The sequence below is a fragment of the Teleopsis dalmanni genome, chromosome 1 (assembly GCF_002237135.1).
Source record: "Teleopsis dalmanni isolate 2A chromosome 1, ASM223713v2, whole genome shotgun sequence".
In the NCBI taxonomy this organism is placed as follows: Eukaryota; Metazoa; Arthropoda; class Insecta; order Diptera; family Diopsidae; genus Teleopsis; species Teleopsis dalmanni.
In genome coordinates, this window is record NC_051846.1 from 26,180,002 (window position 1) to 26,207,661 (window position 27,660).

The 27,660-nt window shown below is 26.7% G+C and overlaps 6 protein-coding genes across 6 annotated transcripts in view; 3 read left to right on the top strand and 3 right to left on the bottom strand.

Moving 5' to 3' along the window:
• Positions 1–27,660, top strand: part of LOC119672781 (cyclin-dependent kinase 14-like) — a gene marked incomplete in the record, with an annotated part of 829,514 nt that overhangs the window by 420,397 nt on the left and 381,457 nt on the right.
• LOC119678562 lies at positions 436–990 on the bottom strand (the record flags this gene model as incomplete). Its single annotated transcript, XM_038090462.1, has 3 exons — positions 900–990; positions 679–834; positions 436–605 (listed from the first exon to the last, which is right to left on the bottom strand). Coding segments are annotated over exons 1-3 (375 nt in total), but the record flags the coding sequence as incomplete, so codon positions are not given.
• Positions 6,846–7,401, top strand: LOC119672791. The gene is made up of 2 exons (XM_038083931.1): positions 6,846–6,951; positions 7,069–7,401. Exons 1-2 carry the CDS (start codon positions 6,906–6,908, stop codon positions 7,389–7,391), a joined length of 369 nt encoding a protein of 122 aa, XP_037939859.1. The 5' UTR covers positions 6,846–6,905; the 3' UTR covers positions 7,392–7,401.
• LOC119678569 (enhancer of split M1 protein-like) lies at positions 8,529–10,672 on the bottom strand. Its single transcript, XM_038090474.1, has 3 exons — positions 10,645–10,672; positions 10,409–10,564; positions 8,529–8,619 (listed from the first exon to the last, which is right to left on the bottom strand). The coding sequence occupies exons 1-3, from the start codon at positions 10,670–10,672 to the stop codon at positions 8,561–8,563; spliced, it is 243 nt and encodes an 80-aa protein (XP_037946402.1). The 3' UTR covers positions 8,529–8,560.
• On the bottom strand, positions 12,296–14,378 carry LOC119672796 (vasotab-like). Its single transcript, XM_038083936.1, has 3 exons — positions 14,289–14,378; positions 14,056–14,211; positions 12,296–12,409 (listed from the first exon to the last, which is right to left on the bottom strand). The coding sequence occupies exons 1-3, from the start codon at positions 14,314–14,316 to the stop codon at positions 12,351–12,353; spliced, it is 243 nt and encodes an 80-aa protein (XP_037939864.1). The 5' UTR covers positions 14,317–14,378; the 3' UTR covers positions 12,296–12,350.
• LOC119672783 lies at positions 22,465–25,038 on the top strand. Its single transcript, XM_038083921.1, has 5 exons — positions 22,465–22,506; positions 22,569–22,680; positions 22,738–22,815; positions 22,870–23,084; positions 24,337–25,038. The coding sequence occupies exons 1-5, from the start codon at positions 22,504–22,506 to the stop codon at positions 24,847–24,849; spliced, it is 921 nt and encodes a 306-aa protein (XP_037939849.1). The 5' UTR covers positions 22,465–22,503; the 3' UTR covers positions 24,850–25,038.

Sequence of the window (27,660 nt, forward strand, 5' to 3'; positions counted from 1 at the left end):
ATAGCCCCATATAAAGAGGGGTTTTTTAAAAATGAATTCAAAGATCATGCGTTGAAATGAAATAATCTAAGCCAGAAAGTATGTGTGTAGTGTAGAAAGAAGGAAGGTAGGCGTAGGGGAACTAAATACCTATTACACTTGAATTTTGTTTACAAACAAAAATTAGTATTCGTTGGTAAGAAAGTGTGAGTGTATGTAAAAATTTTGCCAAAGTCTAGCCAATGTAGACCTCAACTTTTCTGTAGATTTTCCAATATCAGATGAGACGAACATATTCCATGTTGACTATAAACTCAGGCTGCTTAAACATCTTAATGGCTCAACACTATTGAACTCAAGTTATGCTATATATTATTACATAAAATGTAATTGGTAAGTTTAAATATGAATAAATTTATTCGAAAGAAATCAATTTTAATACATATATTAATAATTATTTTCTATATTATTTAGTAATGAGTTTGGATTTTCAGTTGTTTTATAGATACTATAGATTGTTTCATTTATATTCTCGGTTGCCGACCATTCATTGAGGTATTCTTCAAGCTCTGGCTCACACATAAATGTAGTTAAATCACAATAAGCTTCTACATAAATAATATATTCTGGAATGGAATTATATAGGATTGAATAGTATTTATATTAACTTTTTCTAATTAATACAGGCTGGTATCTTACCTTTATCATATTGGCAGGCTGAGTACTTCATATCGCACTTTGAGTCGAAATGCTTGAAGCAAACATTGATTTTATCTAAAACACAAATGGGTTTTTCTTCTTTTTCGCATTTTTTATATTTGCTACAGTCTTTCGAATTTTTTTTCGAACTCAATACTGAAATATTTAGAATTAATTAAGAAATTATTAATTAATTTTAATTTTATTATTAAAAGTCTTACCTAAAACTAGAAGACAAAAAATTATTAATGTTCTTACAAGTAGCTTCATTGTGCGTTGGTAATATAATTAATGAATTTAATTAATTAACTTTTAATTAATAATATGTTCATCAACTTTAAAATTAATATTTTAATTATAAATATTTCGTAGTAAACTGTTAAAATATTTTACGATATATATATCATATCCCACAATATGTATGTATGTATTTATAATATTAAGTATGTTCGCTTTATTATATATATTAATTTTTTTTTTTTTTTATAATTGAATGAATGTTTTTAATATATTCCTTAAATTATATATTAAATAACTTTATACTGTTTTTTATAAAATTAGTAGTTTCATATAATTGTATTTAATATTATTATATTTAATGTTAAAATGTGTATACATATTTATAATTGTATTTTTTATTTTACGTAGGCTTTATCGCGTTATTATGTATAATATCAACTATTTTAATTTACATGTATTAAAAAATTTTAAATAGTTTTTTTTAAATAATTTTTTTCATATAATTATATTTAATATTATGATTCTCACTATTCAATTTAAATTTTTTAATTGCTGAAACAGTACATAGATATACTATACATTTAAAATTTTAAATAATAAATGTCGCGTTATTTTATATTTGCTTGAGTTTTTTTTTCAATATACAAATTGCATATAAACTAACTTTTTAACAATGTTTTTAAAACAATTAGTTTGTATTAATTATATTGTATTTATGGTTATCTATCACTATTAAAAGTAATATGTATGTTTATCTTAACTTGTTTTTTATTTTTAAATTAATAATAATTATTTTGTTATTTACAAGAATTTTATACAAACATTTTTTATAATTTGTTTTTATTAATTATCTTTTTTATTATCACTTTCACTACCAAAAATTATATATATATATTGTTTTAAATATTTTTATTAAAATAATGAGGATTAGTATATTAATTATTTTAATACATTGTTTTTGTAAAATAAAAATTTATTAATTTAATTATTACTTTAATAATAATACTTTTATTATTATTTTTATAATAATACTTTTTGTATTATTGTAATATAATAATATTTATAATTTAAATTATCTTAATATTTTTAACATTAATTAGGTATTTATTTTATAATTTTTTTAACAATTTATTTGTATATATGAATATAATTATAACTTTCGCTGTTGAAACATTTTTAATTTTTGTAAAATAAAAATTTATTATAATTATTACTTTAGTAATAATATTTTTTGTATTATAGTAATATAATAATACTTATCTTATTATTTAATACTATACTAAAAGTTCGTTTTTTTATATAAATTATAATGTAATGCTTTCAATATTAATTATGTATTTATTTTAAAATTTTTTTAACAATTTATTTGTATATATAATTATTATTATAACTTTCAATGTTAAAACATATTTAATTTTTGTAAAACAAAAATTTATTATAATTATTATTTTAATAATACTACTTTTTGTATTATTGTAATATAATAATACTTATTGTATTATTGTAATATAATAATACTTATTGTATTATATTATACTATACTAATAATAATACAATAAGTATTAATTAAATTATTACTTTAATAATAATACTTTTATTATTACTTTAATAATAATATTTTTTGTATTATAGCAATATAATAATACTTATCTTATTATTTTATACTATTATAAAAGTTGGTTTTATATAAATTATAATGTAATGTTTTCAATATTAATTATGTATTTATTTTATATTTTTTTTTAACAATTTAATTGTATATATGTAATTACATCTTTCACTTTTAAAATATTTTTAGTTTTTGTAGTTGTATTTTTAATTTTAAATGTTATCACTTTTTTATAAACAATAATAATTTGTATAAATTTGTTTAATTTACTTTTTTTCTTGGTTAAATATTGTATAGTTTTGAACAAGTTTTCTTAACAATTTCGTTTAATTAATTATTTAATTATTTATAATTTTTACTATACAATAATTTGTTTTCAGTTTCAGCGTATATTTGTAATTTGTGTTCTATTAAATTTTTAAATTTATATTCAAGTAAATTTAGTTTTTTTTTGTTATTGTTTCCTTTATTATAAAAACCTTTATTTTAATTTATTATAATTTAATTTTCAAAATTACTTATTATAATTTTATTTTGAAAATTTTCAATTAAATTTGTTTGCCGGAATGCAAAGCACTTTTCAACTACTTCTGCTCTAAATTGACTGTTACCGTCTGGAATTATTTATTTTTCAATATTATTTTTTAAAATGAAAAGTACATATTTCAGACACTCGTACTTTATCAGACAAGTTCACCTATATACCAAAGAAGATAAATTTAAGGTTTTTCTGTTATTGTTTCACTCAAATGTCATTTTTATTTATTTTATTTTATTTTTCTTGAAATTAATTTAAACAAAAATTGAATGTTTGCGCAAGTGTTGTATATTTTGCAATAATTTATTTGCAATTTTATATACAAACCCATTTCTGAAAAGCTATGAACTTCTCAAATATTGTATATACAATTGCAGTTGTATAGATAATAAATATATCTGTACTCGCATGTTTTTAGTACTAAAATTTAGTAGCTAAAAATATTTTTCTAATGAATATAATAATTAATTAGAATGGGCTTTGCCGCATATTTGGTTTTTAAGATAAAAACAAAACGACTATTATTTTCTATACTTGACTCATTGATTTAAAACAGATCTTATCAATTACTTTGAATTTATTATATTTTAAATAATTTTTAGAAACGTTTGTAGTGTTTTTGATAACAAAATTAAACACAGCGTTTTGGTTATGTTTTTATCTCAAGTTATTAAGAAACGAAAAGTTTACTAATATAATAATAATAATAAATAATTAGTTTACGCAGATAGTCTATGCAGATTTTTATTAAATATATGTATGTATACATACTATCGTTTCTAAATTTTTGTATCTTATACTAGAAATTGCATAAAAGATATGATATACTTGATGAGCATCTTTTTAGCAATTGTTTACCAGAAAGAAGTTTACTGAGTTAGTATGTGCTTATCAATATTTTTAATATTATTATAAAATAAATATAGGAATATATATACATATAACATATATAGGAATATATATAATATATAGGAAAATAATAACTTATCGCCTTAATATCTCAAGATATAATCAAGTCAATAATAATTAATGGATGTTAATTCGCTGATAATTTATCTAACGAACATGTAATAATATCTACTGGCAATGTCATCTCTTTGCCGGATCGTAAGGTCAACATTATTATTGTTGCCAAAATAGATAAAACTCAAGACGGTTTTAATATTTAGTTTTAAGGAAGTAACTAAGAGTTTTAGTTACAAATATTCGTGCTAGTACTACACTTTAACTTTTGTAGAATAATGATGGATTAAGATGTATTTAATATAAGTATTTTGAGAAATTTCATATAATCTTTAGAACTTGGGTCAACTAAAGTTTTGAATTTATACAGATATAAATTAGTAACATAGTTTCAATAACAGTCGCTGATTTTTGAACTATAGGATCATACTATACTATACTATTCTATGGACTATACATACCTTGTGTTTGAGGTTAACAATCTGAACACCTTACCTATACATAGTTTTCTGAATGGAGGAATAGTATATAATTACGAATATTCGAAATTATTTCACTTACCCTAGTTATCGTAAGAAGGTGTATTTAAATATTCTGTAGAGATATCTGTCGATCAACCACTGCAACTATTCAATCTATAAATATTTTGTTAATAACCTTAGAGATTTTATGCTCATTTAAAGAGTTTTTAATTGATAAAGTTTTATATTAAAAAAACAAGACAAACAAAACACAAATTTAAATTTTATTCCAAATTTATTTTATCTCCTTCAAAATATGCTCCATCTGAAGCGATACACATATGCCAACGCTTAACCCCATCTTTCATACATTTTTCATAGGTCCGTGCAGGTAAGGCGTTTAGTTCCTTCGGCGAATTCTCTTTTACCGATTCAATCGACTCAAAACGCTTACCATGAAGGGGCAATTTGAGTTTCGGAAACAGGAAAAAGTCGCACGGCGCCAGATCTGGTGAATATGATGCCTGAGCGATGACAGTGGTGCCGTGTTTGGTCAAAAAATCGCGTACAACAAGAATTTTCCATAATAAAAATCGCTAAATGCACTTGAAATTTTTGAAAAAAGTCTATTACTTAAGGAGTAGTTAACAAACAACAAAATCCAGATACTTTTTGAGCAGAAGGTATTTGGAGTAAAGCTTCAATTACATTATCTTATAATAGACTCTACTTTTTAAATTGTAATGATCTTGATTATATTGTGAATTAAGATAGAAATTTGTTTGCTATCCATTTATATTGATGGGCTTACCAGTTCAATTGTTTGTTTATAATGGATGATATAAAAAGTGTCTGAAGTTTTTTGGTTAATTTTTAAACAAATATTTTTATTATTACAAATCAATTTTAATAACATATATATTAGTTATTATTATTTATGACTTCTTGCTATATTTTATGTAGCCTTATAATTTGTGTATTAATCGGAAGTTTATGAATCTATATCGTCGAAAAACATGGCTAAGTGACTTTCATTGGATCTTCGGTCAGCCAATTTTCTATCATTAAAAAAGTACCTCCACTATCTCCATGCAGTTCAGCAGTTGACAGCCAATCAAAATTTCACTGGCTTTTTAGTGACTGATCGATTAGGGCGTGGTACATCTTTGACATTAAAATTTACGAAACGGAATCGAAAAAACCACTTCTGGCATTCACTTAAAGCATTTTCACTGTAAATCGTAAAAAATTTTCGGCTTGTTACTAAATGGTATCGTCTTTTTTAAAAAATAAAGCATCACATAGCCCATTTCTTTATATATTATATTAATTTTTATAACTATGTAACTTTTTATACGAGTGACTAATTGCACAATTGTCTTTGCGAAAAAAGTGGCCAGAAATGTCACGTTTCAAGTACGTATTAGTTTGACATAATTAGATTAGTGTTACCAGAAATATATGGGTACCAACACCATATATTTACAAAAACAACCGCATAATTTTTATCTTACCCAATATAATTCTTTTTATGGGTAGAAGTGTTTATCTCTCATGCTTTGAAGCAAATTAAAGGAAAGTACGGCAAAGTAAAAGATGTCATAATTTTGGATGATTTTATAAGATAGAGTAAAAAATCATCAGCTCGAATTACTTTTAAAGTAATGGACGAAGAAGTTAGTATAGTGTTCGTCATCAGGTATATGTGCTTCTAAGTGATACATTCATAAATAACTACCTTAGTAATTTTAATTATAATATTTATTTTATTTATTTTATTATTTTATTTTAATTATGTATAACATATTAGTCCTTTATTTATAAATATTAATATTTGTTATTACAATGACAGTGTTACAGTGCTAAAGGCATTGGAACTCCATGCGATCTATTTATAATTTTTGTGGGTAGGGATAGACAAAATTAATGGATTAGTGAGAAAGTTTTATGGTATGAGAGCATGTTAATCAATTTTTATACTCTTTCAGTTGTTCATTAAGTCTAAGGTGCACTTTCTAAAGATATCAGTAACATTGATATTATTTTTATGTATTTGATGTTTATATTAATTTAAATATATTATTACATATTGATATATATTTATATGTTTTGATATATCATATTTAATAAATGAGATGAATTGATTTAAGCTATGACAAATATATTTTAGAAGCATCTTTAAATCCGACACCGTTCTCTTCAAGAATGCAAGAAACTTAAACGTGATTTTTTTAATTTTATCGTTACAATTTTAAGATAATTATTTACAGATGCATTCCATAAAATAACACGTACAAGTTTTTAATTCCATAAAACAGACTTGCTTAATACAAATTTTTGTAGTTATTATAGATTTGTAGGGTTATTCAGAAGTCTTTCAGGTAAGAGAGTAGTTCGTTCTAATAACAGCCGCAATATGAAATGCTTCTCGAGTTTAACTATTTTCTCTACTATTTTCTTAGGTGAGTTTATTTATTAAAAAATGTACCACAAACTTATTAAAAGAATTTTGTATAAATTATTTTTGCTTATTTAGCGCAATGTTAATATTATATTTTTTAAATTTTTCGATCTTGTAGTTTGCATGACAAGCCAAATTATTTATGCTAGACCGAATGATTTGGCTGCAAAACTTGAAAAACTATTGCGTGATCCAGAAAATGATGACAAATTTAATGAGATTGGTGCTTTTGAAGAGGAAAAAAATTATAGTTATGAAGGCTCTGGATATTCCCCTACTAATTCTCCTATTAATGTTGTAACGCCACGATTCTATACAACCAAAGAACCAACAACTGAAAGTACTTTAAGAGTCGACTTTTCAAGCCAAAGACAGCGTATGTTTACTCTTTTATCATCAATGTTTGCATATATGATGGCTTCATTGCAATTTTTTAATTAAAAATTATATTTAACGCATTTTAATAATGATTTCAGTTAAAGATATATATAAGCGTATAAATATTATTTTAGAAATTTTAGAAAATACGCATGTATTGTTTATAAATAATTAAAATGATAAATTAAATAAATAAAATAGGTGGTTGAAGGTATTATCAATGATTCTCATACACACGATAAACTGCATTAGATTACCATTCCCATAAATAGTGAAACCTTTAGGCTTCTTGATCGAGTATGATACCCATATAAATAACATAAAGCTTTTTATATATTTTATTATTATTTATTGAATGTTCTCTATGAAATCTATATTGCTATAGACCATTAAAGACGTATGAGTTTTGAAATAGGTGTAGTGTATACGAGTGTTTTTATGTGCTTTCTACCGCCAAGCTGTGAAAGACTTGTCCTTAGAGTATCAATTACTACAGAGTTTGTAGTAATTATTGGAAAATAATTTAAAATTTTCGAGCAGCCACTTTAAATTTAAGGTAAAGATTTATAGTAAAATTATTACTTAAAAGTTATATTAAATAAATTAATAAAAATGCTGCTCGAATTAAACCATAAATTCCATGAAATTATGTTTCTATAAAACATACTGATTCATAAACAGAATCAGCAATAGCAAAACATGGGAAAATATATTTATGTTTTCTGAGGGTTATTGCCCAACTATTTTAATCACAAAATAATTTTAGTCACACATTTAAACCGGGGTGTAGCATTTTTGGTCGCCACTCTACTTCACGAACGGTTGATAATATGTTGGAATTGATCACGAACCATAATACTATGGCTATAGTCCTTAAAACGACTATAAAACGACTATAGTCATCGTTGTAATATCAGTTACCTATTATTAAACACCTTATCTCTTAATTGGTTTTAAGATTGAACCCTGATGAATGTTCTTTACTATATTTTCTTTGACAAGTACCTGATATTACATTAATAATAAATCAATAAATTAATATTTGAATAGTTTTTGGTGTTAAATGTAAATTATTAATTAATATTAAATAATTAAAATACACAACAAATATTATTAAATATTTTATTTGTGAATATAAGTACTTTTAAATTATAAATAATTATAAAATTTTAAATTATAAATTATTTTCAATTATTTAATATATTTAAATAATGCTTGTATATAAATTAATCTTAGTTACATAGACGCACTCCAGGCTTAGAACATTCCTCCAAACCAACTTGTCGGAAATCTAAAAAGGTATTTGAAATTAAAATATATTTAAATTATTATTATTATTATTACTATTAATATTAATAAAAAAGTTGTCTAAAAATGATTGAAATACTCGTTATCGCATTGTGATATCATTAAAAAAAAATGGCATAAAGTTTTTGGCCCACCAATATTAAACTATCAAATATCAATAATAATGCAGCATTTACATAATACGGAGCTACTGGTTGTAGGTAGAGCTGCGGTCGCTGTTTTCAACTTGTAGAGTATCAAAATTCTTATGAATAACTGTTTTCTTGAAAAGTTTTCCGACTTTTATCTTGAACTTGATTATTCCATACGTCCATGATTCTGATTCATACAAAATCAAGGAATGATCGTAAGTTGTATCAGTTGAAAAAGAGCTTAACATTTTATTTGTTCAGTAAGGCCGTAGCAGAACCTATTGGTAAGGATCTGATTCTTTGTCTGAATTATAAGTTGATGACGTAATGATTAGTTGCGACGGTGCCAAGAAATATAAAGTCCTCGATAGCTACGGTAGTGGTGATTGATATAGACTTTGATTTGTCTTGGAGTAAATGGCTAGAAGTACCAGTCTTTTGTAAATACCCATCATCGTCCATAATTCTCACTCCTAGCTTAGATAATTTTAAAAACTCAAATAATATATAAAGCTACTAACATCTTCACTCTCTGATTACTGAAACGCGATCTTGGCGAGATACCTTCATAGTCTGGTGGCTGAGATCTTCTCAACTTGTTCCCAAGACGTGGTTTTTCTGGGTTCAAGATATCCACTGTGGCTTTCGATGCTTTCTATCTACTGCAAAACAAAAAAAATCGAGTTTTTTGTTTATCTCGTTTTTAAAGATTTCAAAGGCAGCAGTGAAATTACGCTAGCTACACTCAATGGTGTCAATGGTGTCAGCATAAATAGCTAAACAATTATATACAATGTTGTAAAAAAAATACATACATTGTATATATATATATATATATTTATTCATCCTATTATTATAACAAACATCTGCCTTGGCATGACCACCTTCTTATTTAAAGGGATTAGCTTGTTTAAAGCCTGGTACCGTAGTATCAGAGAAACTTGTTTCTACGTTGAAGGTTATTGGCCAAAGTCATTCTGCAGGGGCGTATTAGCTTTGGGAGAATAGCGAGCTTAGACAGTAAAGCGTAAACGTGATTCATTAGATATTGGAAGTCAATATTTTGTTTGTGGGTTTTTGCCTGGATTTTTCGCAGTGTGAGTATTAATTCAATGGTGAAACGAGCAGGTCAAAAGTTGGCAAGTGACTTCAACTTTTCATATATTACGGTTGAAAAGACTTTGTACGCGACAGACTTTGTCGCGTAAGGATAACAAATTAAATATTATGTTTTAACTCAAGATATGATAACTAACATATGTCTTGGCATATTTTCAATGGAAGTCTAATTTCTTGTAATAAGTATATAATATATTCACAAGCGGCGAGAAAATAACATTTCTGTGACATATCAATATTCTCAGATCAATATGTCGAAAGAGTATGCAATCTCATGTTATATAGATGAAAATCTAATGAAGGTAACTAAAAGATGATTGCTGAAATATGAGAACTTATTATTAGTTGGAAAAGGATCTGTATTTGAGATGTCTAACTGGTGGACATCCAATTTATAAGCTTTTATAGTGGAACGCATCAATATGATTAGATTTAGTCATATGGACTGGAAGATGTAAATTTTTACACTATTCTTTTAATACAAAATTAAAAAATTAGTAAAAACTGTATAAAACTACTTACGTCCTCTTCCAATGCATGGTGATGCATCCAATTCGCAACTGTTACCAAATTCTTTAAAACATATTCCATTAAAACCGCAAACAGGTGAAAGGACTGCTGGACAGATTTCAGGGCACCCATTTTTTTGTGCTTGAATAGAGCATATAAACATGAATGCTGTAGAATAAAAAATTTATTAAAAATTACAGAATTCTTTATTAATAATACATATTGCAAAAAAAATAGAAAGCACATACCGAAAACGATTAAAGCAATGAATTTCATTTTAATTAATTTAAAATTAATGTAATTTTTTTAACTCTCTTATTTCAACAACTGCACTGAACAGCAAATTAAATAGAAGTGATCATGAAATTGATATACCATCAATATATATAAAATTTTTTTAATTGAGAATATATAAAATAAATAAAAATCACTGATGATAGTAGTCACATAAATTGGGATTTTTTTAGTTTCCGTACTTGTTTGGTTTCTCTGCATTAATTATTCTATTAATTATAGGTTTAACGATCATAGAGTAGTGTTAAATTAGTGCACTCTAAAGTTGGCATAATAGTTATATATTTACTTACTTATACACATGAGTTGATAAAGTGGAAGAAAATCAACACTCCTTAATTAGTTAATACGATTTATTGATGACAAGTATTTCAAAAATTGTAGACAGAGTGTTGAGTGGTAAATACGAGCGTATGATGGATTTCTAGACTGGAGATGATGTAAATGAAATTAAGGAATTGTACGGATATAATCTTTGATTTGAATTTTCTTTATAAAGAAACTAATATCAAGAGTACTAAAGCTTATAGATCTATATTTCTATAGACCATTAGAAAATAATCAATTTTGAAATGAGTGTAATATATTCTGAAGTTACCTTACACTTCTAAAGTATTTTTATGTGCTTTCTACAACCAAAAAATGTTGATACATAAACAGAATCAGCAACAACAAAAAATTGGTTAGTGTATAAGTTAACACCCCGCATCCTTTCAAATCCGACCACTGCGCTTAGTTTCATTAACGGCATAATCATCCGATATTATTTCGATCGGTTGATTGCAACCAAACCGAATACCAACTTGTTTGTCTGGAAAAGTCCCGTTTGGCCTTCGTGTCTCTCAATGTGACAATCGAAACTCGTTCACTTTTACTTGACTTCGGAACTACATACATGTCTCTTTGTCTGCACTTTAATAAAAAATAAATATAACATCACAAACGTGGTGATCATAAAAATATTATAAATAACTTATATATACTGTCTGGGGTTCATTACCCCATTGGTCTTGTCTTTGTCACACATTTAAAACCGGTCTTTAGCATTTTTGGCTGCCACTCTACGCTACAAACCAGAAGAATGATTGATACGTGTGTACGCAATATGCTGAAATTGATCACGAAGCATGATACTCTGGTTATAGTTCTTGACACTACTATAACATAGCTTGATAATTATCGTTGTAATAGCAGTTACCTATTATTAAACATCTTAGCCCTTAATTGGTTTTAAGACTGAACCCTGATAAGTGTTCTTTACTATATAAACTATTGACGTTTTGTACTCTGCAATTTGATTTGATATTCTTTGACAATCATCTGATACTGCATTAATAATATATTAATAAATAAATATTTTAATAATTTTTGGTGTTAAAAATAAATTAAAAATAGCATAATAGCATAATGGTAAGAAGATAAAATAGCATAAAATTAAAATAGCATAATGGTAAGAAGAGGAGAAATATACTATTACATCATATTTATCAAACAAAAGTTGTAAGTTTACTGGTTTAAACACTACTTAAGTAATATTTAAATAATTAAAATACACAACAAATATTATTAGATATTTTATTTATGAATATTAGAATGTCTTAAATGTAAACTATTTTCAACTATTTTACATATTTAAATAATGTTTGTATATAAATTAATCTTAGTTACATAGACGCACTCCACGCTTAGAACATTCCTCCAAACCAACTTGTCGGAAACCTAAAAAGAAATTTGAAAAATAAAAAATAATCATTATTATTATTTTTGTTATTATTATTATTACTGTTATTATTAATATAAAAGTTGTCTCAAAATATTTGGAATACTCGTTATCCCATTGTGATATTATTAAAAAAAAAATATGCATCAAGTTTTTGACCCACCAATATTAAACTATCAGATATCAATAATAATTTATAATTTACTGGTCCCATAAATTTTTCAAAATAGAAACTTTATTAAAAAAGTAACTTTATTAAAAAACGAGCAATGTAAGTTATGTAAGGTAAGGTATAAGTTATTGAATGTTTGATATTATTTTGGCTGATTCTGAAAATATAGACAACGATGTAGAATGTCGTATTATACCTTATCATTTTAGCTTCATTATGAATGTCTTTTACAACAGTGTGAAAGGTATTCCATACCTATTTACATATTACTTATTTATTTGTCTATAGCAATTCCTTATTGTTTCCGATATGATAAGACATTTCTTTTATGGTATGTCTGATTCGTGATTAGTACTCCCTCGAATCGATCACTACATCAAAACAAGGTCTTATTCTATATTTTCTTCCACTAACAGTTACCTTTTTTGTTGTAGTATCGTTATCAATTCTTTTAACATGATTAAGTTAGCAAAAAGTGAATGTTAATACGCTGAACTATGGCAATGCTGTGATAAAGCTTATAATAGCTTGATGATTGTTTAGATGCGGTGGTTATTCTCCGCTTATAGAGGAGCAAAAACTTCACGAATAATTTTTACTACTACTACTACTTACTACCTGATCACTCTGTGATAGCCTCCATTATTCTGCTGCATACAAAATCATAGGATAAGCGTTAATTATATCAGTGGATAGATACCTGTACATTTTAATTCTTTAATGAGGTCGTAGCAGCATCTATTGATAAGAGTGTGATTCACTATTGCTAAGCGAGTTTAGACATCACTACGCAAACGCGATCCATGATAGGGTTACCGAAATTTTCATGGGCTTTTTTCTGAGTTTGTCAGTTTGTCGGTGTGTGAATATTTATTCAATGGCGAAACGCCAAGGTCAAAAGTTGAATTGAGAAGACTCAATCAGTGAGTTGGCAAGAGACTTTAACCTTTAATATGCTTCACTTGAGAGGACGTTGTACGCGACAGTTATTAGATTGATCCCACGATAGTTAGCTAAAATAATTTTTATTCTCAGAATACAGCATAAGGATGACTGAATAAAATTATATTTTGGCATATCAATGGAAGTTTGATTTTTTGTAATAAGTAGATAACACATTCACAAGCAGCGGGAAAATAGCATTTTAGGAACATATGTTAATAATATTATCAGATCAATATAGTGGAAGAGTAATAATATCAAACTATATAGATAAATATCTAAACGAAGTAACTAAAAGCTAATTAATGAAATATTAGAACTAGTCATTAGTTAGATAAGGATTAATATTTTTAAAATCTATGTAAGAAATGTCTATCTGTTGAACATCTCATTTGTAGGCTTTTTTAATAAAATAAATTATTGGGATCAAATCTGCTTATTTGAACAGAAACTTGTCAACTTTCAAACTATTGTTTTAATGGAAATTTATAAAAAAAACTAAAAGAACTCTTAATTCTAGAAACTACTTACGTCCTTTTCCATTGCATGCTGATGCACCCAATTCGCAACTATTACCAAACTGTTTATAACATTTTCCATTGAAAGCACAAACGGGTGAAAAAATTGCTGGACAGAATCGAGGACAATCATCTTTTTGTGCTTGAATAGAGCATACAAGCACTAATGCTGCAGAACAAAAATTTATTAGAAAATTCACAATTTGTTATTAATAATACATATTGTAAGAAAAAAAGAACACAAACCGAAAATAATTAAAGCAATGAATTTCATTTTAATTAATTTAAATTTAATTAATTTTTTTAAAACTCTTTTTTTAACAACTGCACCGAACAGCAAATTAAATAGAAGTGGTCATGAAATTGATTATAGCTTCAACATATATAAAATATTTTTACCTGAGAATATATAAAATAAATAAAAATCATTGATGACAGTAGTCACAAAAATTGGGATTTTTTTAGTTCCCGTACTTGTTTGGTTTCTTTGCATTTTATTATTCTATTAATTATAGGTTTAACGATCATAGAGTAGTGTTAAATTAGTGCACCCTACAGTTGGCATAATAGTTTTATATTTAGTTACTTAAATACATGTTAAATTGAGTTGATAAAGTGGAACATAACAACACTCCTTAGTTAGTACGATTTATTGATGACAAGTATTTCAAAAATTATAGACAGAGTGTTGAGTGATAAATATGAGCGTATGATGGATTTCTAAACTGGAGATGCTGTAAATTAAATTGAGAAATTGTACGGTAATGTGCTTTGTAAGCAGAGGTGCTTTTATACAGTAAAATGCATTTTGTTGCTTAGTTTCAAAGAATATTATTAACAAGACTTCTGAAAGGGTCTAGCAAACAGATACTAATATATTCCAATAATTCGGTTTCCCATTATAAACTATTTTAGAAACTTTGTTTTGTTCATTGTAATCGATTATGCGGTTTTGGATTAAGGCCTTGATCTAACTGTTACGAAAAGCCCTCATCAATGGGGCTTCACAGACACTGATCATATAACAATTTTATTTGTACTTTATTTTTTAGACGTTTTCCATTAGTATTCTATGGTGTAGTGTATTTTAGGAACTGAATATATTGTATTTATAATTTATTCAAAATTACGCAATTGAATAACATTTGGCCTAAACTGATGAGATTTTTGTTTGAACTCTCTTATCCAAACAAGCTGTTGCTTTAAATATATTTGATGCTATACATTTTAGTTAAGATACTCGTATCTCTTATTAATTCATAAAAGGTGCTTATTAAAAATAAATATTGTTTTTGACACAAATAATTTAAAATAAAAAAAACGGATGATGTAGCAAAACAAATAAATAATTTATTATTTTAGTTAATTAAATGATCTCGAGTGTGTTTGTCGAATTTTATAAATATTTATTTTGTTTAAAACACTTAAACGAAACGATTTAGCCAAGTTAAGATTCTGTTAACAATTAAGTTGCTTATATGTATGTATTTCTTTCTTCTATATAACTGAATTTCTTAGAGTACTTATAATTTAATTAATAAAAAATATAAATGGTTTTAATTATTACATTACTGAAAATACCATACGAATACTTTTTAGTTTTTGTTAAATACTAAATGCTACTTATGTCTATAGGTTTTATTAGTTCTAGAGGCTTAAGTATAGTATAAAAAAGAATTAAAAAAAACATAAACACGAATGTTTAAATTGGGTAATGATTATATTGAAATCGAAAAACATAGAAATGTATTAAAAATTTTTAGTAGCTAGACTCTCTAAGTCTTTATCGATCAATCGTTTTTACTATTACTACATAATCAGTCAAAACATACCAACAAATAAAGGAGTTTTTTTTATACCACCCTGTATCGGGTATATCAGCTTATATGATAGTTATATTTAAAAGTGTAGTTGATCAACTATTTTATCTAAAAACCACCGACCGCACCTACTAAATAGTGGCCTTGTAGCCACTTGATTCACGGAAAATATTAGTATTAATGTTTCCAAAAAGTTAAGTTTATTATAGTTTTATTTACAGCTACCCTACTCTGGTATTCTTGTTATGCCTTCTAGGTAATCTGGAGATATTGTTACCGATTCGTGTGGATAACTCTGTAACTTTAATGCACTCACTTTGAAATTACGGATTAAAAGGTTTATTGAATTTATTTTCTATATACCAAAGACGTTGGCTACAAGTGGGTTATTGACATATATCCATGAATATATAGGTATAAGTTTAGTTTACTGGTTTGCAAGGCAAGACAGGTAGATAGCTAACAGATAGAATTCAATCTGTGAATACAATTAAACTTAAGCCCTGGGTATAAAATAATTTTATTGGGAACAACAAAAATATTTATGATGATAATTTGTACTCCATGTTCTACAATATGGGGTATGGTAGCTCTAATAAATCAACAATTAACAATTAACAATAATATCAAAATCGAAAACATCAAAATGGAAAAATAATATGTAGTAGTATCTCTTTTAGTGGAATGAATATATAATAATGAGTATTGAAGTTCAATGTAATCAATCTCGTTAATAAGTTGATGATAACCAATGATAATATTATATTTCAAAGTGCTTTGTCACTCAGCATATTCTCAATATTGTAGTGACTAACTGCTGGTCCCCACAATGTGATTGCAAAATTTAAAAGTATACTTAAATCATACTCTGTTTTTTTTTTTTTTTTGATTTTCAATTAGAATATATTATATATTTTTTTTATAATAATGATATGTAAATTACATATGAATAACTTAAATATCTGTACGAGTAAACATATCTTCATCTATAGTCACGTATGTTAATGGCTTAATTTTTATTGTTATAATATATTTAATTAACTGATATCATTTTTCCGGTTTAAAGAAGTTCTGTGGTTTCTCTTAGAATTTTGTTTATTAATATTTTACTTTACTTCTACTTCTGTTTTATACTCTGTCTAATTGCAACTATCAAAATTGATCTACATAGCATATAGGACCCAGCTTTTTAAATATATTTAAAACTCACAGTAGTAATCTAAGTTTAATAAAATGTAGAAATAATATTGATTTTTTTTTTGTTATATGTGAATTTATAGCTAATAATTATGATAAACGAAAATATTTAATATTTAAATAATCATCTCATATTGCAATATTAAATCAAATGACACATCTGAAACTATAATGAATATATTAAACCATCTAAACAACAGCTACACTACACGGGTATGAGGTTAAATTCTTCATAAATTTCTTGATGTGAGTAGCTAAGCCATCTTTACTGTGAAGAAGTATTGTATACTTTTAGGAAAATATTATATGCAATATTATGCTAGAGGTTTATTGATGAGGAATAAAACTACGTTTATAAGCTCTCTGGTTGCGTTTATTATACTACTTTACAATATTTATCAGCAGTATGAGAAAAATGTGGATTTTGTTAATATGTTTTCGTTGCACCTATGCATCAGTTTCCATAGGTCTGCTTTAATAAGAACTGCAGTATAACGTACCTCAGTCTGGATCTTCTTCAAGCCTATCCTTGTGTTCTATACTGCAATAAAGTAATAACATATAGCTTAAAAGGATACTTATAGAAGAGCGGTGCCCTGATTGAAATAAAATATGTTAGCGAGATAATAAAGTACTGATATATAAACTAAACACTGAACTCAATTAATTCCAACAAGATATTATCGGTCCTACTCAGGGACCCTAACAGTTATCATAAAAAAATCACCTTATAACTATTATAAAAAGCATGCATAATATTAAGGATAAAAGTTGTTAGAATGATAACTATATGATTTGCAACTTTTTGTTGCAGCTTTTTTCATAAACATTTTTGAAATAACTGTTATTTTCGGTCCCTGGTCTTACTTATATATTGTATCTATACATTCTTATAACAAGCGACATAATATTATCTAGAATATAAAAGAATATTATCAATCACAGTGAAGTCTATTGATTTGATTAGAGTGCTGTGCATGACATTTATTTATTTAAATATTTTGTTATTAATCGATGGCTATTCATCACTTTGATATAATCCCAATATATACGACTTGTTCTGTTTTGATCCAAACATTATTCTTTTATGTATTATAAGTGTGAAACCTGTGAGAAATTCATTAAATATCCACTCGTCTCTATGGTTATTGTACTTCCATAGTTTTTAGGTTACTACAAACTTATTAAATATATTTTACATCAATTTTGGGGTATGTCTTTAAAACAAAAAAATACGCATAAAAAAAAATTATGCTTCCCGAGTAGTTTTAAAAAGCAGTTTTCGTAAAACAATTAAAAAAATTGTTTTATAATTGATAATCTGATTATTCTAATTTAGAATATACAAATGTGTACATTTTTAAATATTTTATTTATATGAGTAATTTTTAAACATACAAAACTTTTCACATATTATTCCTTGCAGTCTGATAATACGTGAAATTTCTTGTGGTAAACTGATTTAAAATCGTCACTCATAGATACTATCTTGCACTTCTTTAAATTTGATTTCTTTTGAGTTAAGGTGATCAGTTTTTGCGACAATTGTTGTTTCACTAGACGCTTATATATGTCTCTGTAAACAGATAAACAAGATTGAAGCTCTTTTTGAAATTATTAAATTCTTATAGAATTAGTATCGATTGGAATTATTGACGACATTTTAATTTTTGACAAAGTTACAGTTCTGCATAGATGATATGTGCTGTCATTGTATCGGGTTCTTTTTGCACATTAGTAATATTCATTACGTAATTTATAATGTCGTAATCTCTTACGGTTCCATTCTGAAACATTTCCACAAGATTATTCCGACTTAAAGAATCATAACATACATCGTAACGCATATATAGCTGATAAATTTTTAAATATGCTCCAATTTCATATGCCGCACAAAAAAAAACGCACAAAAATAAAAATCACACAAAAAAATCGCACAAAAAAATTAACAAAAAAAAAAAGCACAAAAAATCGAACAAAAAAAAAGCCGCATAAAAACAGGTTTGACTTTAAATTAAGCTTAAATATGTAGATTGTACAAGAAAAAAGTTGAGAATTTTAATACTGAAATTCTTAATTAATTCTTAATTACTTTGTAGTAATTAAGCATTGCATAGTGATAGTCACAACGTGTTGTTATACTAGTAATTGAGGAATTTACTATAATTATTATACATTGTGTTAATTGAGAAATTTATTAAGGCGTTTTAGATTGTAAGTTTTTAATTTCTAACTCAACTATATTTGTTAATCATATATATGAAATTTATGAACGGGCGTTACTTAAACAATGAAATTATAATTAATGCAACAATCATAGCTCTGATAGCTATGAACCAACTAAACTGTCTATTTTATATCTATCAATCAAAAACGATTGCTTATGAAATAAATAAGACTGCTTAAATTATATGAATAAATCCGATATTATTGTTTTAGATCAAATGAGGAATTGTAAAACCTCTCAACCAAGAAAAATCCATCACTATTGTGAAAGCATTTATTACTGATTGCGAGCCGTGCAAATACTTCCAGAAGAAATTATATAAGCAACTGGCATTAATTAATAATATTTAAAATTAAAAATAAAATTATTTAAAAATACCTACGTATTTCATATAAAATAATGCAATTCGTTTTAAGTTTGTATTGAGAGTTCGTTAACCTAAAGCAAATTCCCAGCTTAGATTATCATAAATTTATGAATAAAAATTTAATTTTAAAATTCAGCTTCATTTTGCAATATAAAAATATTTTTATTTAACGTATTTTGTTTACGTATTTTGATTAGAAATAAATAAAAAATTATTTATCAAAACATTTAGAAGTATATAAATAAAAGAAAAATCTTAGCAAAATCTTAGCAAAAATGCTACTTGGATTTTGGCCTTCAGTTAAATGCAACTAACGTTGGCTTCCACAAAGCTTGTAACTTTTTACCAGAATCACAGCTACTCAACTTCTAGATCAATGAAATATAAGCGATTATCACAATCATAAAATAATCCAAGTCCAAAACGGAATGACATTCACCGCATTGACGCAAACAAACTTCATCCGTTTGTACGTTTATTGCGTGTGCTTGCGTTTTAAGCAATTATTTGGCGTGTGACGGAGTTCAGCTCAACTTCTTGGTTGCATGAAGTTTTGGGCTGCCTTCTTTAATCAAGGCTGTCAGCTTTTGCAACGTTCATTAGCTGTGGCATATATTCTTTATAAGTGTTTTTTTATTTTATTATTAAATTTCTGTTTTTGTATTTAATTTTTTAATTTTAGTTGTTAATTCATTTATTTATTTTTTCTTAGATCAAAGTTACTAACACGTTTACTCCGGATATATCGTAATACCATTCAAGCTTGGAAAATTTGTTTAATTGGATAATTTATTGGTTCACTTCGCTCAATTTGTTACGTGGACATAATTAATAATTCGAGTTATTTTATATTGATATTAACATTTTTTTACTAATTTTGCAATGTAGATCACTTACCCCAACCATAGAAAAAGCCATTCCCTACACCAGGGCTGTCGAAAGCAAGGCCAGCGGGCCATATGCGGCCCGAGACTTGTTTTTAATCTACCACAATTACGTAAATTTTATTTTTGTGTACTAAATAAAACTAAATTTAACATTATAACCTTATTTTTATTTTTGTCAAAAATAACTATGAATGTATGTATTTGCTACTGGAGCCCTCCAATTTGTGAAGTGATTTGTATTGGCCCGCGATGGCATTTGGCCTGGACAGCCCTACACCACTGCTAAGAATGGTAAACCAAAACCAGAACGTTTTAACAGCTCTTTTAACTTGAATCAGCTAATAATTTGAAATCTAAATAGCTAGTTAGATGGTTAGTCTTTTTCTTCTGATCATAGTAACATTATTATATTTCAATATGGCTTTAGTAGTGTAATATGAGCAGCGTATGTTCTTCACTATCTACAAAAACAGTTATATGTTGGTTTCCACAACAAACTCAATGCTGCAGTAAGTCGTTATAAAAAGAAAGAAGTTCGGCTGACTTCGTATACCTACACTCCCACACTCTGAAATGTTCTGCTGAGTTCGTATACCTACACTCTCAAACTCTGAACTGTTCTGCTGAACAAGCTATTTGGACTTCGTATACCTACACTCTCACACTCTGAGAGTTGTTCAAGACTTGTCTAATTAATGGTTCTATTCAATCGACTTGATTCTTTTCGCTTTTACGACTTCTCTACTGTTGCTAGGGTATCGCAAGGCTCTATGTTCGACCTATTTTTTGTAAACGTTGCAACTCCTCCGAGTATATTCAAGCAAACTTGTTTTGAGTTATAAGTTGAAAACTAGTCTTAGGTTCTTGTCTAAGTTCTACCCTACATTGAAAATCATCAGACACCTCAAAGGTGTCTGCTAATGGCATCAGAGTTCTTAAAATCAGTAATAATCTCGAAATTCAGCTTGTTAAAAAGCTGACATTGATATATCCAGCTTTGTGATAGAGATGCTTATCCTAGGAGGTTATTAAAATACATTTTAGAATAATATTAAAAGTTAGTCAGTTTCGGCTTCATATCTGCTAGAAAATAATGCGTATAAGCATAGCTTCTATGCAAAATATTAATTTACCGTCAAAGTTTTAGTTCTACTGTTAACGGATATGTGCCGCTTCACGAAATTATAAAAATTAATTTCAATTTGCTACAAATAGAGGTTTTGATTATCTAACCCTCTCACTTTCTTTCCAGCAGTATATCTCTCACTTTCTTTATCTGTTACTATCTTACAATCTTTTCCACTATCTGAATTTTGCTCTCACTGTTTTACTGAATCTCTCACTATATCTCACTATTTTACTCTATCTTTTACTTCACCCCTTTATCTCTCGGGATGTAGTACTATTTCGGAATCTCTCGGGATACTATACATATATTTTAGCTTCTGAGTCTGCGAAGTGGTTCTGTGATCAGATGCGATTATCTTTGATTAATTGAATTTTTCTTACTTTGCTTATTAGTTCGAATATTATTCTAAGAGAAATGAACATTAATATATCTACAACATTTTACTTATTTTTATACAGTTGCACTTCTGGACTCTCAGGAAGATATGCTGATTTAAGGTCCGTTATCAACTAAAAGATAAATAAATGATATGATTTTTTTTTTAGCCTAGTTAAAGCTTAGTGTGGGGTAGAGATAAGCCCCCCAGCCATTATAGAGTAAAAGTGCGTAATAGCACTAACTCAAGAAGAAGAAGAATCAAGAATCAAGAAGACTTAATAATTTGTCTACTATATCCGTTCAATATAAAGTAAGCTTTGAAATTATTTAATCCATTAATCAATTTCAATATAAACTAAACACGTAATAAAATCATTTTCATTTTATTTTCTATTAGGAAGTTTCAATTTTTTTAAGCTAGAAAATTTAGCTTTAGAAACTTTTATTTTTTTTTAAATGGTAAAAACTAAATTAAAATAAATAAATAAATTTAATATGTAACAAATTCTTTCGTATTGTAGAAACAAAAGCGGGCCCCAGAGGTCGAGACAGCCTCTAAAAAAAAGTCTCCATTAAGAGGTGTGCAAAAATATTGTAGTTGTAATATTAGAAAGGCAACTCGGTGCGTAGAGGGTAAGTTTTCACTTTTATCTTAAAAATGCTTCGTATTTTGATTCTATACCAATTTAGATCCGATTCGTAGAAAACTTAAAACCGTTGTCCAAAGTCCTCAAAATAAAGTTAGAAAGTTAGATCTCTGCTCAGAAGGTAAGTTTAAATTTTTATTTAGAAAATATTTACAATGGAACTTTATCAATGTAGAGGCCATCCTCAATTTGCAAAATACAAAAATTTATGGCACTTCTCAGAATAAGTTAAAGAGATTGGCGGGTAAAACACGAAAGAAAAAGAATGAGGGTGCTTATAAGGCTGCCGCTCGTGCTATAATGGATATGGATGTAAAAGTGAAAATAGATGATGTAAAACGTGTTCTAAGTAAAAAACTAATAAGTGACGAAGCCAACCGCATTAAGAAGGTAATAAAAAAATTAATTTTATAGATGTCACAATCAAATTTTATTTTTTAAAAAAAGATATAATTTATAGATGACAAGTATTTCAAATATTTATAATTTCGGGTTATATTGTTATTAGAAATTTAATTTCAAAAATATTCTCTGTTCTCCCAGATGTTAAAAAAATTAGACTGAATTAAATAAATTTCTAATCAATTGGGAGAGTTCTTTCAATAAATTGTTAAAATAAATAAATATATAGGACGTTAGATACAAAAATATATGAATATATATAAGAATTATTAATATAATAATATAAGGTTGAGTCCTATAGCATTAGGACTCGTAAAAAGTAGAAATAGTTTTTAGAGTGAAAAAAATACTTGCATTATCATTGCTTTTGTATATATTTTATTAAAATATAATACCTTATAATAATGTACTAAATAATATATTATATATACTTATAATATAATATATAATAATAATCAGGATAATAATATTAATTCTATTATAATTTATAATAATAATATAGAAGTATTAGTGGGTTTAATAGTTGTAAATTTGTGAAGAGTCATCAGCAGTGTATGCGTTTATCAAGGACAACTAGCTTTGAATTAAAAGCGATACATCTATCGTTCTAATACTAATTGACAGTTCCGAAAATATTTTTATAAAAATATCAGAGATTCAGTTTCATGTATTTCAAAAACTAAGAATAATTACTACATAATACAATTTCACTTCTCCACATTTTTATAAAAGAGACTGTCATTACCATTTGACTAAGGAGTTGACAAAGCGTATATAACTGAGAGTACAGAGCGAACCATATTCTTTCTTAATTATCCCCTGTAGTATTGAAGCTTTGAAATAAAATCTTAAGCATTCGATTAATGTGAGTTTGATAAAAATATGAACAGAAAATAAAATATGTACAGTATCACTTAGATCTTATAGCGATTGAAGACAAGATATTGTAATCGGTTTAACTTCTTCTTTTTGCTATTTTCTTTGGCTAACTCTGCGCAATATCAGTATTTCTCAATTTTTTATTTGTAATGATTTTTAAATTTGTATTTTATAAAATAACTACAAATGATCACAACATTCACTCTTTTCATAACCCAATACCTGTCATGTGAGGTGCTGATATAATCCCTCACAATATTTTATAACAAATATTTTAGTATTTATTTAGTATTTATTTATATTAGGTGTGCTATGAAAAACAAAATTAATTGATTTTTTCATGTAACACTGGTATTTCCAGGATAAAAGCAATACTCTTACTGCTTGTGGAACGGTTTACCCAACTACATCAAGAGTTGATCGGAAAACAGCAAAAGGAAAACTGAATTTGAATGGTGAGCTAAATATTAAAACTGATCAAGGTAAACCAAAAGCGGTTAAAAGCAATCATCTTAAATCTGTTGTCCGTACTGATCCTAAATTAAACACAATCTTAAGTAGGGATAACATCATAAAGAATCAGTTACCACCAATTCGGGTCATGCTAAACGCGGTGGTCAAAACTGCGAGGAAAGAATGTGTAAAATTACTTTCTTTTTACAAAATTAAGCAATTTTTCTTTAAAGAATATGGTCTAAACAAGGAACAAGTTAGTCAAAATAAAGATTCAATAAGAACATGTCTAAAGCAATTGGAGGAAAATGGAGAGATTATAAGACTTACAGGGAGGGGATTGGTGGGAAGTTTTACTTTTTATAAGAAACCGAGACGTCCGCGCCGGGCTAATGCTCAAAGAAAGAACTACATTGAATAACGATTCGTAGTGACTAGAATGGGGATGCAATCATAACAACAAAATTGGGAGCATTTTAGCTAAATATTGGCGATATTTAGCTATATCTCATACATATATTTCGATAAAGTATTTCGGCGTATTTTTTTTTATAAAACATTTCGGCATATTTTTTTTATAAAAAAATATTTCGGCATATTTTTTTTATAATAAAATATTTCGGCATATTTTCGTTTTTATAATAAAATATTTCGGCAAACTTTTGGCAAATACAAGCTGTGTGTTTTTTGTAGATATTTTTTTTTATATAATATTTTCATATATAAATGTAACGTATGAACAAGCAACATATATTTGACCATATACTGGATTATTTAAAGATACCATAAATCTGCCAACGATATTAAGGTGCTTAAAGTTTCCTAGGACATGTCTCAAGATCTACACATAACCCAAGGACTATTCACTAATTTGTTTTTAATTGATGTTTAGGCTTACAATCGCTTATTAGTAGACTGGACCCTTCTGTCACCCTCATGGGCTCACATACACCTCGATGGGTACAAACTTGTGCTCTCAGCAAAGCGCTAGTTACTCAACAAAAAGTACTGAAATTAGTATCCACAAAAAATCTCAAACACACATTGAGATAGTACCTCCTGGTACATTGAGATAGCTACAGCGCAAGCGAACTCGAACGTCACCAGCGAGACTTAAACACAGTGATTGCTAGCGAAGGAAAATTTGCTATTTGGTATAGAAATCTTAAAATATTATCATCACAAAATTATTTCTCTATATTAATCAGGCTTCAGATGGGTCTTCTTCTACACTATTCTACACATAACCCAAATAATATTCACATAAGTTCTATAAGATACAGAAACGTTAAAACATCACGTTTACAAAATTATTTTTCTACCTTGGTGAGGCTTTAGATTGCTCTTCTTTTATTCTACAAACGTGGTTTTTGTGACCCAGAGTCTATACCATGTTTAATCTAACCACTGCTTGCATTTACTGACCTTCTTTATCAGCTAAAATTATATACCATGTTTATATTATTTTCCCATACTTAGATGGACTAAAATTTTGTGGAATCTGACAAATGTTATTTATTAAACAGATAGGATTAAGAAAGCACAATAGACATTAATGTCGCGACGCAATTTTCGTCCTTCATAATTATAATAGATCTCTGATCTCAGACATTTTAGTTTTTTATACAATTTCCTTGGAAGAAAATAGATGATTTGTTTGATTTATTTAGGCGAAATAATTGTTAGTAAATTTTATTTAATTCATTTAATTATATTTAATAAAAATACTAGAACAAAATTTTTTTCTCTATTTTAATTCTTATTTGTTATAAAAGTAAATTATTTATGTCTGACTTAATTACTTAAATATTTGGTTATTTTATCTATAATTTTTACCAATCAAACTACATTTGTTGTTTGAAGTCCTTTTGCTTGATGCCAGAGCTTTATAAACCACAATTTATCATCACAAAAAATGAACATTTCTTTAACACAGCCTTTTAAATAAAAACATGAAATATAATTTAATTTAATTAGTAATAAAAGTTTTAATAAATTAAAATAAAAAACAAATTGTTACCATGTAATTTTACATCATTAATTTTAAAATATTGTTTACAATTTTTTTTTGTATTTAATTGCATTTTATGCAACCTGAACACTAACCCATGAGATACTTTATCACTCTTAGCAAAACCATTGAGGAGCTATTTGCTCTGTGGCGATGTGAACTCGACAAGACTTAGAACGAAATTGAATATAAAAAATTACAGTTTTAATTTTAAATAAAAAATTTCGATAATATTTACCTAAACAAACGATTTTGCAAAATTGATTGACAGAAAAGCAAGTAAAAATATCTTTTAACCATAGATGTGACTCAAAAACAAAATCGAGAGTTGTAAACGGCATTATGAAATTGTTGAAATACTACTTTAATTAAATTGAAAGATTGGAATTGCTACTTTTTATATTTTATAAAAAACTGGCAAATACGCTTTAAAGTAGGTTTTAAGCCATTAAGACTTCTTTCATCATCAACAACTCCGCTACTCCAATGTGCAGTTGCTTAGAGATTGAATCCGTAAAAGTCGAATGCAGGCGCGTTAACAATGCGTAAGATACCTCAGCAAAGAGGAGAATATTTGCTAAGTAAAAGATAAATATTTTCTAGTGTTAGGTATTTAGCTTATATGGAATGAAAGTTTAAAACGTTTATACATAAATAACACTTTTGGATTTTTATTGATGAAAATAGGCATTTAGACGCATATATCTATAAGCTTCAATGAAGTTATTTAAAAAGTATTTTTTGAATTAAATCTAAAATGTTTAAATGTATTTCAATTAATTTTATATAGGATTAACAAGAGCAAAATATGTGTTGCATTTTTTAACTAATTTTTGTTATGTAATCATTTTAATAAACCATTTAGTAATTTGTTTTTATGCACTAAGTATGGTTTTATAATAATTAAAAAAAAAAATCTGAAAGCATACATGAAGATATAAAAATAAATTAATGTCGTTATGTAACAAAAAGTATTGGAAATTTTTAATATACACAATGTATATAGATTTCTTAATTATAGTATACAGATCTATATTCTCTCAAATATAATATACACGACTCATATAGATTTCTCTAATATAATATACACGGTGCATGTACATCTCCCAAATATATTATACAATATGCATATAGATCTATCAAATATAATATACACGGTGCATATACATCTCTCAAATATATTATACAATATGCATACAGATCTCTCAAATATAATATACA